At 35.1% G+C, this 12,726-nt stretch overlaps 1 protein-coding gene across 1 annotated transcript in view; it reads right to left on the reverse strand.

The window, feature by feature from the left end:
• Positions 1-6,981: 6,981 nt before the first annotated feature.
• Positions 6,982-12,726, reverse strand: part of LOC148950641 (uncharacterized) — a 29,568-nt gene continuing 23,823 nt past the window's right edge. The window contains exon 3 of the mRNA XM_089092533.1: positions 6,982-8,551. Coding sequence (XP_088948659.1) covers positions 7,113-8,551 — 1,439 coding nt within the window. The 3' untranslated portion in view covers positions 6,982-7,112. The remainder of the gene's footprint in view (positions 8,552-12,726) is intronic.

A 12,726-nucleotide genomic window follows, 5' to 3' on the forward strand; every position in this document is an offset into this window, starting at 1 on the left:
AAATAAATCGACAAGAACCTCCGCCAAGTCATCCTCAATGCTAAAAAAAAAAAAAAAAAAAAAAAAAAAAAAAAATCTAACCCTTTCAAAGTATGCTACACAAGAGGAGAACAGACACTCTAAAATAATATTGTTCAAATTCTCATAATATTGTTCAAATTCTCCCCGTAAGCTTGACGTAAATACAATCTAAGACCACACTGGCTATACATTACGTAAGAAAACCATAGAGAGGAAAGAATGTAGTGCCTGTTCTCCTCTTGTTAAGCATACTTTGAAAGTTTTTTTTTTTTTTTTTTTTTTTTTTTTATTAAAGCACTGAGGACGACTTGGCGGAGGTCCTTGTCGAAACATTTGCTTATTTTCGTCTTCATGTTTAATCACTGGCTGATAAAATTTCCTAATTTTTTCACCTATTTTATTTTATTTTTTCATTTATTATATCCTTTCCTTTCTTGGTTTTCCTACGACATTATATTTGTCTCTTATAATCAAAGCATTATTATCATTGTTATTTTTTTAATATGGAACTGGTCAATTTGACCAATAATTGATCTACTAAAATCACAGTCCTTAATAAAGTAGTAAAGTGTCTTCTTTTTTAATATCCTTGTGGTTTCTTTTATTAACTTAATCATGGACTTGAGTCAATTTCTTATATGGACTCGTTTGCGTTCATTATGCTGGATATTTCGGAAAACTCGATTTTCTTTTGGGAAACTTTAGGGAACTCTAAATAATCGAAGCAGGGGCAACAATATCATTCTAAAAATGTGTTAATTTATTATCGGTTCAAATATTTCATTTTTATTGTCAAGCTTTCGACTGATTATAATCATAAACATATCAAATACCAAATTTCCTTACTCATTAATATAAAGAAAAAAATGGGCTTCGGCAATACTCAGTATTAAAGACGTTTATTAATAAACCTGTCTTCCGGGTCAATTAGAACTGTAACATTTCTTAAATAATGTTTATTGTTGAATGTGGCTTTTCGACTTACTAATTAGATTAATTGACTTTTGGAATGCCCTTGTAAAAAATTTTCTCAAATAACTGGTCTTGTCGTCCTATTTGACATAAATAAATTGATTATAATTATCATTTATCTTGGCACTATTTCACTGTTTCATCTTCATTAGTATGGGTACAAGTTTTATTAATCAAAATATTGAAAATATGACTATCATGACAATATTTTAGCGTTTTATTATCTTCATTAATATTGATTTTACTTGTTCCTATTATGCACTCTGTCGATTTGGTATTTAATTGGCTAATATATAGTTATAGCAATACACTCAACTTTTTAGAAGACTAAAATGTCTTCCTACACCATGAATGCAAACTACCTGCCTAATTCTAAGAAATAAGACTTGGCTAATTTTTCTTGTTGATACAGTTTTCGCGTGTTGTTTCGTATTTTAAGGAATTTTTATATTTTTTAGGTAGCTAAGCTGATTTATTCTTGTTTGTAACTGTAATCGGAATGGAAAACGTATAAGAGGGTTTAGTGTCTTATATTTATTTTTCATTGAACAGTGATTATATACATATATTTATTAAAGTATGATTTTATTATGACACTCGTTTAGCGTTTTATCATTACTAGTGGTAGAGTATAGCTGAGTTTTTTTTCTGTGGCTCGTCATATCAAACCCAAATTACCATTATCATTTTTTTTCCTTTTTCTATTTAGGCTAGGAAGTAAAAATAAAGCCGGAGTCAGCACTTGTACTATTACTCAAACTTTTCGGTTCCCCCAGCAGAAAACTGGGTTCTTTGAAATCTCCCAAAAATTGCCGTTCGTACACAAAATACAAATCTTAAATTCTCCTTAGCTTTAGTTTCCGTGGAGATTTCGGAAACCAAATTTTCTTTTATTAAAATCCTGAAAAATGGAGGGAGGGGATGGATGCACAAATCGCAACATCATTCTGAAAACCTCTTTAACTTGTTATTGTCCAAAAAATTGTCTTGATGTCAAATTTTTCAAATTGTTGCAATTGCAAACTTTTCAAATGCTTTGTTTTCTTGTTTATTAAGAAAAAACTATCCAATCGAACAACGGCCGTCCACAGTGAAAAGATATCATAGGCATTGCAATAGCGCTGCCTAAGTTAACATAACCCCCCAGAGTCTGGGGGCAAGGATTGTAAGTTATGCCCCGGGTGGATATAAAGTTTTTATGGAAGAGGTGATCCATAAAAACCCCTTTAAGAGTAAAAAGTGATGTAGGAAAACTATCCTCCCCCCTCACGTCCTCTTTCCCCAAGCGTATCCGATCGAAATCGCGAGAGCGATTTTGTTCACAACAGTCCAAAGACCATATAATAATGACTCTAGGGTGGAAAAAAAAAAAAACCAGAGCCCAGGAGCAAGTGTTTTAGATTATGCCCCGTGGCATAAAGTTTTATGGAACGTGTGGCCGTAGAAACTTCGGATGGGGCTTATTTGATTGGAACTTGGAAGCTCTAGTGCCCTTTTTGATAGTCAAAAGTGAATATAGGGCAACCAGTCCCCCCCCCCCCCCCAAGTCCATCATTCCCCACAACACATCCGATAAAAAATCTAAGAGAGCTATTTTGTTCAGCGTTGTTGAAAGGTCCAGTAATTATTTCATTGGGGATGTCAACCTCCCCATAGTCCTCAGGGAAAGGGCTGTAAGTTAGGCAATTTGTTCATTATTTACATATAGTATATGTTATTGAGAAAGGTATGCATTTTTGAACTTTACTTTCCAAAAAGACGAAGGGCATTCAGGTCAGAGAATAAAGACGGGAGTGTTGAACTAAATCAAAACGCGTTATGTGCATACAGATTGTCAAAAGTGCGTAACTCAGGAATGACTGAGTATATTAATTCGGAACTTTCAGGAAATAACAAGGGAGATGATCAAAAAGGCAATTTTCGCATGCTACCACTATTACTACAACTACCACCACACTACTCCATTTATAATATTGAGGGGAAATTTAAACTAAATCGACAGACACTATGTGCATGCACATTGCCAAAAGAGCGTATCAAAAGAATTGATTTTGGTATAAAGTTGGAACTTCAGAGAATACTTAAAGAGGAAAATCATCTGACCAAAAGGCAATATGTGCACGCCATTGCTAATACTAGTATCACTGCTACATTTAGAACTACTACTACTTTTATTGCAAATACTTGTAAAGCTAAGAGCATTCAGACGAAAATTTCAAAAAGTATATGAATATACAGGTTATAATAAAGGACATATCAGCAATGGCGAATTGAATAAAGTTGAAACTTCAAGAGCTTGATGAGAGGGATGTTCAATTGACCAAAAAGCAATACGTTAATACTACTGCTGCTACTATCACTACCACTATTACTATTAGTACCAATACTACTAGTGTGGCTACTATTACAAGTATGCGTAAAGGTGCGAAGGTGAAATTTTGAGGAGCGAAGTTAAAATGAATCATAACACGCCGTCTGTATGCAGGTTGTCAAAAGGACGTAACAGCAACATCTTAGGAACAGTTTGGTGTGTGAAGGTGAAACTAAGAAGGCTTGTTATGGGGGATATTGAACTAACCAAAAGGAATTATCTGCATCCTAAAGCTAGTGCTTCTACTCATACTACGACTATTGCTATTATTAATACTACTACTGCCACTAAAGCTAAGGCTACTACTATTAATACTGGCCTACTGCTTGTACTACTACTGCTGCTACTAAAACTAAGGGTATAAAGGCGAATTATTTGGGAAATGTTGAAACTGTATGGAACTAATTCGAGACACACTTTGCCCACATAGATTGTTAAGAGGATGTGTCAGAAGTGCTTCAGGAACCGTTGATGGTATTAAGTTGAAACTTTCAGCGTGTTTTGGCGATGTTGAATAAACCAAAGGTGATATGCGCATACTGTTACTAAAGCTACAAATATTGCTATTACGCAAGCTAAGAGCATTAAGATGAAGCTTTCAAGGAATATGTAGGCGGATGTTGAGCTAAAACGAAACGAACTATGAGCATGCAGCTTTTCAAAAGGGTGACAAAGCAATATCTCTACAACAGTTTATATTTTTAAGTTAGACCTTTAAACCTAAGTTGTGGCGGATTTTGAACTAGCCAGAATGCACTATTTATATACTATTAATATTAACAGTACAGTTACTGCAACTAATGACGCTAAATATATTAAGGTGAAACTTTCAGGGAATGTTTAAGGGAGTTTCTATTTAACAAAAAAACTATACGTATGCAGGTTTTCAAAAGGCCGTGTAAGCAATATCATAGGCAGCGCCGCTCTATAATAGCTAGAAATATCAATGAACATTTTAAAGGAGCTTACTCGATTGGAAATCAAAAGTTCTAGCACCCTTTTTAATACTAAAAAAAGATGGTAGGACAAGCAGCCCTCCTCCCAAGTCCATTCCTTTTCCAAACACATACAGTCAAAATTTTGAGAAGGCCATTTTGCTCTGTATAGTAGAACGGTCCAGTAACTATGTCTCTAGAGATGTTGGGTCTCTCACCCCCCCCCCACTATCATGCAATTGGCACATTATAACTTAAAACTAAAGGTTGCTTTAACACTAAATCAATGTGTGTATGATGTATATTCCAGCAGAAGACACCTCGGCAATATATCGAGAACGATTGGGAGTATTAAGTTGAAACTTTTGGAACTACTACTATTACTACTTCTGTTCTTACAATTTAAATAATTCAAAAGAATGTAAGTATATCCAGGTTGCCAAAGAGCATAAATAGAATTTTTTGGGCATGGTATTAAGTTTTATTTTTCAGGTCAACTTGAAGAGGTTTTAAATTAAATTAAACAATACTATTTGTGTCAGGATTAAAAATTGTTGAAAAAGTTTCTCCAACATACAAAGACCAAGCCAATTTATGGATTTTTATAGAAAAAAACAAAAAGTTATAGAATATTATTTGCTTCCACGAAAAAACTGTATCAACAAAAAACGAACAATTAAAACCAACAAATTAATTTTAAAAACTTAACTTTTTCCACAAAACAAGTTTTCAAAGAATAATAAAGAGCTCCATTAAACCAGAAATGAGCAGAAATAAAGTAAAATAATCTTCCAAGCGTAAAACTACCACAGATCACCATCAATAAATAAATTTAACCCATAACAAACAGAAATTACAATAAATAACCGAGCCAAACTCAAAAGGAGCAAAATTAACATCAGTAGGGCTGACAACCCCATGCCTTCTCAAGACCAATACAGAATTTGCACTTTACAGAAAAAAAAATGACCACGGATTGTCAGTTTGATATACATATACTGATATTTTTTCGTTAATGTTTCAATCATCAATATATGTTGCAATAATGCAGTAGGGCTGATTCTCAAATTCTGTAATGTTCATGTATCGCAAACAACCACACTACCTAAAGAACTAACAACAACCCGATGTGGTTCCTGAAATCAACTCTGTTCACTCTTATTGCAAATTCAAACATTATAGTCCCGCTGACCACTTAACTCCATTTTTGCCCTTGCAGTTTACGGTTAGTTATGGAGAGTACTGATGAATTCCATATCCCCTAATCCTAATAAGGTTTAATATACCATTATCAAGTATGTCATATGTTGGTATCATTTTCTGAATGAAGTCAGATCTAACAGAAAAAGTTTTCTATAAAAAAGTAACAGATAAACATTTTTCCTGTGTGGGGCCTACAGTATTTGTAACTCCTGGTATGTGGCTAATCCAGTACGGCTGTTAAGCCAAACGCCCTTCAATTTTTTTTTTTTCAAATCACGCTTCAAATATTTCAATTGACGGTTGAAACAATTCTGTGTTAACTATCCTGAGTTTATTTACCAAAAATGAATTTAGGGTCGTATTTTCACATGTTTCAACCTAGATGCTCATAGTGTTATCAATTTGACTCTGAGCCCCCCCCCCCCCGAATTCAAAACTTAGGACAACTTGCCCTTTCCTTGAGACCCTTCCTGGAAGGTTCGGCTCGATCCTTGAGTCCTTCCCAAAGCATTGCAGATAGCACATTTTAAATCTTGAGTGCACATAATTTTTTTCGAGTTACTTAGGTATGTGTATCATTTTAGGTGTATACTCTCTGGAAACCTTGGTCTATAGAAAAACCCCCAAGAGTTCTAAGTTGATTGCAAAACCAGGACTGAACAAGAATAGTAGAAAAAAACAGTGTTTTTTTTTTCAACTATTATTTCTAGTTTCCACTGACGCGTAACCCTGTCAATCCTTAGGAATGTAAACATACAGCCGACAGGTGAAAAAAAAAACCATCGAAAGTTTAATTAATGAAGAGAGGTGTGATAAATTTCTATGTGAAATTTCACATATACCCTGGCCACTTACCTTGTATCCAGTCCCAGTTGTCTTTTTATGTTCACGAAAGATTTCTTCGCGTGAAATCTTCAACTAATGAAAACACTTACCGGTTTGACAAGCAACGTACGACATAAGTACAGAAAGTAAATTTCACAAGTCTGCCGAACAACAGTTCTTGTAGCCACAGAAATGGAAAAAAAAAGTTGAAGAATTATCGAAAAGAAATTAGCTTAACCTAGCAGAGAAAAGAAAGGGTTTGGACACCACTTTAAGCATCCATATATGACCATTCAGAGTAGACAAACTATCGTTAAACCGTGGTGAAAATACTCCCACCCTAGAGATCTTCCGCTTTCTGCCACCTGGCGTATATCTCAGAGCTCCGGTTTCACCATGCATTGCACAGTCCTTCACGTGCAGGCAGCGCTTGGCACAGTTCCACTTCGCTTGGCATGCTATAGCCGTGCCTTACAGGCGCCACATGGTGTACATGATTTCTGAATGTTGACACCCCATAACTTCCGCCAAACCACTTAATCTTACAATTAAGAAATATAGCCCACGTTATCGAGGACAAAATGGAAGCATAGAATTGGAAAAGCTCATAAAATCTCAACCGCAATCTCTTTTTGTGATCAAGGGCAATGGATTTGACTATGTTTTATTCGTAAAAAAAAGTCTTAAATGCTCACACAAACAAATGTTAAGAAAATGTAAAAAATAAAACAACTTCGAATAAATAAACATAATCAGCAAGATAAAATAAAAGAAATCAAGGATACTTATTGCATTTGATCATTTGGATTTACTACTGTAGAACATTGCCAACCATTCTGACACACATCAAGCTTTCGAGATAAATACAAAGTAAACATATTGATAATATAAGTCTCATCTCGCTTACACTGCTTCAATTGCTCTGGTATCGGGATTGCCATAGTGGGTAAGGCCCAGAGCATTGTCACTATTCGATATAAACTTGGATATTGATCCTTCCTGCATCGCCAATGGTCCAACACTTGATAACCACTTGTAGACACTAATTTTGTCTCTTCACTAAGGTACTGATCAAATTCATTATCCCCAGCTTTCATAGGGCTGTCCAAATATTCTTCGAAATCTTCATTTGTTCTGTTTCTTCCTTTAACTGAGGTATTTTCAGTTATTTTATCTTCGCATAGGAGTCTCAATTCTTCAAATATTTCTAGGCGTTCTGTTGGATCTATATGCATTTTCCGTAGATTCTTGAATGCTGGATGAAGTACAGTAGACATTTTATAAAACTTTCCTACAAGGAAGTGATTCTTAACGGCCGTTTTGGCACAAAGACGCAGCTCTGCTTTTATTTCGGAATCACCCAATCTGGGAGTACAGTGCTGCAATAATTTGTGCTTCCAGAGAAATACACTATGTGCATTTGGATATATTGACAGGTCAAGTTTGCTGCTCGCTTCTTTGAAAATTTGGAAAAAATCAAGAATATCATCTGAAGATTCTCTGCTAAAACCAGCAAAACACTCTTTCTTGTAGCATTCTTGAAGATTCCTTCTCAAAATAGTCTCATTTTCTAAAATTGCCTGCAAGGTTTCTAGGATGTTTAGCCATTTGTTTCCGGGATTGCGGATAGCTCTGTTTAATTTGGAGTTCAAATTTAATAGTTCAACTTTGACTGCAATGTCACGCGCAACTTTTACCTGGTTTGTAACTAAATCTCCTGATCCAGTTAATATTACATTGACAACATTTTCAAGAGATGTATACACACATTCAACAATATTTTCTGTTCGCAACTGTCTTTCTAATAATTTTGGAAGATTAGTCATAACTACGCGTCTTACGTCAGCAATCCCTTCGCTCTCTAATACCTCATGGAAGAAGCGTTTCACATTCTCTTGTATATTTCCATCATTAGCGAGGGCGACAAAACGTAGGGGAATATACGAAAGACCACTATACCTAGCCGATGAAATTGCACTGGCACACATAGTAATATAGGCTAAAGATCCGCTGAGGTCAACATGCAATGACAGAGCAAGAGAACCAGATTCTTTTATCTTCCGTAAAAGGAGTGAATGCTGCTCTGATGAAAGCACTTGAAGGGCAATGTCCAGCCTGTCATGCCGCTGCAAAATCTCTCGTGCTGCACTGACACTATTTGTGCAGCTGAATTCAATGAAGGAATGAATCAAATCGCAGAAGCTTTTCTGCTTACTTAAAGAACCTGGAATTAAAATGAAATTTATTTCCACACAGTAAAACGTAAGCAATTAAGTTGAACAGCGAAAACACACTGCTAAACAGATCAGAACATTTTACACCCCTCCCCCAAAAAATGTAAGTAGTCTCTCTTAAATCAAAACCCAAAAATGTTCTAACCTTAAGCATTATCCTTCTCCATCCCAATTTATTCAAAGCCTCCCTTTTTACACCCTCTCAGGAAGTTCCCATTTCCTTTAAATCTTTCTTTATGACGTCCTCCCACCTCAGACGAGGACGACCTTCTTTCCGTTTAGCCCTAGTCGGTTTGCCTGAAAGGACAATCTTCGGCAATCTGTCATGCTTCATCCGCAAAACGTGTCCGAGCTATCTCAACCTTTCTTTCATTATAGCCCCAGAAAGCAGGAACCACATTTTTCGTACAGCCTACTGTTTGAAATACGGTCAGTTAGCCGTGTACCCAGAACAATCCGTAGGCAGATTCTCTGGGAAATATCTAGCAAATCTTCATCCGCTTTTCAGAGCCCCCTTGCTTCAGGGCCATATTTGACCACTGTCATCCCTGTAGCTTCTAAAATTCTAATCTTGGTTTGCAGACTTATCTTCCTATTCTTCCGAACTTTTTTTAACTATGAAAAACATCCCGAGCCTTAGCTATTCTACTTTTAACATCTTCACTGCTCCCACCCTATTTACTAATAATACTACCAATGGTATCAAGGTAAGTGAAGCTGCCCACCTGATCATTTTTTTTTTACCCAACGTCACCTTTTAATCTTTAATTATTCCTAGCCTTAGGGATTCAGTACTCTTAACATTAATTTTCAAACCTATTATAGCACCCTGAACTCGCGAAACCTCTAAAATTTCATTCATTTTGCTCAAACTTTCATAGAGGATGCTTAAACCGTCAGCATAATCAAAATCCAGGGAAAGTTTTTCCTCCCCATTTAATTCCATGGTCTCCCACAAGGCCGTACCCAGAGGGGGAGGGAGTTAGGGGGGTTTGAACCCCTCCCGAAATGTTTTTTGACTCGTAAAAACGTCACAAAAATGGACATAGACAAATTTTGTATGCGTTTTTTTTGTATAATCCCCCCCCCTCGAAAAAAATCTTTTAGTAAAACCCCCTCCGAAAAAAAAAATTGGTCGACACATCCTCTACCTTTTCTAAAACCGCACTGTTCTTCTCTTAAAATTTTGTCTACAGCATCTCTCAGTCTAAAAAGTATTATATTACAAAGCAATTTATTACCTACAGAGACCAGACTAATGCCTCGATAATTACCAAACTCACTTTTATCACCTTTCTCATGTAGTGGTGTAATTAAGGTTTTCCTAAAATTGTTAGGTACTTCCCCTTTTTCAAAAATCATATTCATAATCTTCAGTAGCTTATTTCTAACCTCAAAGCCCCCATATTTAAGAAACTCATTTTCCACACTGTCAGCACCTGGAGCTCCTTTAGTACTGTCGCTAATTCTTCCTCACAAAAAAAATCTTCCTTCATATCAAAGGTATCACAAACTTTTTCATTTTCCTCTACATCTTTTCCTGCAACTCTATCTCGGTTTAACATCTTCTCAAAAGGTTCTGCCCATCTCTCTTTAACTCTTTCCTTATAACTAATTGTCGCCCCGTTCCTATCTTCAACTGGGACAAGTCCTGATTTACTACTCCCTTTCAATTTATTAACATGCCAGTACAATATTTTACTGTTATGCCGTCTAGCTGCATCTTCCAGATCCTCAGCAATTTTATCCATGGTCTCCACTTCACACCTCCTTAGTTCATATTTTAATACTTCCTCCACATTCTTCTTATTTTCATATGGTATATCACTCAGATAATTCTTGTACAAGCCCCCCCTCCTCTCTATTAAACATAAAGCATTTTCACTAATATTCCTTGCTACATTTCCAACTTTCTTTCCTTAAGACACCATCAGCAACTTCACAAATTGTTTTTCTAAAATTATGCCAACCATCTTCCAAATTATCAAATTTTAAACTCTCAAGTTTAGTATTCAACTGTTCCTGAAAATTTTCTCTCAAATTCTCATCCTGGAGTCTATCAACATCATAACTTCTCGGGAGGTAGTTACCATTCCGAAATTTCAGTTTTGAATTAACCCTAGAGTAGTAATGATACCAAAGGCGCGGGACGAGATTAGGGACGAGATGGTATATAGCGACCAATCCCTTTATATTATAGACCTATAAAGTAATCAAACACGTTTTGAAACTATGAACGAGACTGTATAATGCAACCAGACTGGTTTAGAGGGTATGTGCTTTAGCAAGTTCGTTCATCCATCAATTTGGAACTATGGAGGAAATTCTGTAATGCAGTCAGACTGGTTTAGACACAGGTTTCTAAGCCAAAACTTATGATCGTCACATTACGCATTCAAAAGGTTTATTGCGCCTACTGTAAAAAAATGTCAAACAGTAATAAGCTCTAGGTTTTAGGTACCTTGCATCGTGTCTAGAATTGATTGGCATATGGTGTTAAATCATTTTGCGTAAAAGCGAACTCTAAATGCAAAAAAGGGTATAGCATTTGTAAATTGGACTGTATGAAGGATATTAATTGAATTATAGGGATATAAATGATCCTGATTAGTGATTGCATTGTATGAAGGTGGTAAAAAAAGGGCTAAACTGATTATCAGTTAAGGTAACCCCTCGGGGTTGTTAACTCATAGCTTGTTTATTATAAATTTGGAATAAAATCAATCTATGAAAATGGTTAAGAATAATAAAATGGTCTTGTGACTTGACTTAGCTTTACTTCTTCGATGTGTTCTGTATAATACACAAGTGGCGTTTGAACAGTGTTGTCAATTTAAAATAGAGTCTAATGTTATATTGTACTAAAAAGTTGATACTAATAGAGATGCAGATGGGAAGAAAAGAATTTTAATAAAGAAATTCAGAACAATCCATAGAAATCCTTACAAATGAAGTAGTGAGGTGTTTATGAGTACGAACCGTCAAGGATCATAAGCACCAATGACCCTAACTACCAGGGACCTCAACCCCCAAAGGTCTCCTATCCCTAAACTCCAAGGGAGTCCCCTCCCCCAACTTTTTGACCCCCCCTCATTTATTATACTTTTTTTTGAAGTTTTTTTTTTACTTTTTTATTATTTTTTTTTAACATGATATATTTTTTCAACTTTTTTTACATCTCTTCGAATGACATGTAACATACTTAAAACATAAAAAATCACATTTAATATTTTCAAAATTCAAAATGAGAATGATATAGAAATATTAGTCGTGACTTTTACTATTAGAAAAATATTGTTTGTAGTAGCACTTTTTTTTATTGGACTAAATTTTTTTTTTGGACTTCGTAATTATTCAACTTTTATTTCTTTTTTTTCCTATCTTAAAATGACATGAAATATGCGTATGGCTCTAACAATTGTACTCTACGCTTGCCCAGAGACACGATGCAGCTTTCCCACCCCCTCCCCCCCCCCATTTTTTTTTTTTTTTTTGAAGTTTTTTTTGTACTTTTTATTATTTTTTTTTAACATGATATATTTTTTCAACTTTTTATAAAAAAAAATCACATTTAATATTTTCCAAATTCAAAATGAAAAAGATAGATATGTTAATCGTGACTTGGACCATTTGAAAAATATTTATTGTAGTTGCACTTTTTTTTATTGAACTAAATTTTTTTTGGACTTCGAAATTATTCAACTTTTTTTACGTATTTTAAAATAGCATGAAATGTGCTTAAGGCTCTAACAATTGTACTCTATGCTTGCTCAGAAACATAATGTGGCTTCCCCACTGATACTCTATGTCCGGTTATCGACACTACCTAGTTTATTACATGTGCTAAATCAGTATTTTTTACAAACTAAGACAACTAAAAAAAATCACATCTTAAAAAAGTGTCGATGACTCACTTGAAAAAATTATGTTTACATGATCTTGATATTGTAGCAATGAATTCCGAAAAGAAAAAGTGTTTAAACTATAAAACAAGTAAAAGTGGTAGCACTATCGGAAACGTATGCGTGCGTTGTCAAGACAGTAAAGAGTTAAATTTCTTTGGAGTACAAACCAAATTCAACTCTTATGATGGTGGATATGCGAGATTGAGATCTCCGGAGATGATTGCACTCAAAGACAATGCCAACATAAAAATAATAGTTGA

Source organism: Artemia sp. Qi Xiang Cuo, chromosome 7, assembly GCF_049724085.1.
Source record: "Artemia sp. Qi Xiang Cuo chromosome 7, ASM4972408v1, whole genome shotgun sequence".
Taxonomy (NCBI): domain Eukaryota; kingdom Metazoa; phylum Arthropoda; class Branchiopoda; order Anostraca; family Artemiidae; genus Artemia; species Artemia sp. Qi Xiang Cuo.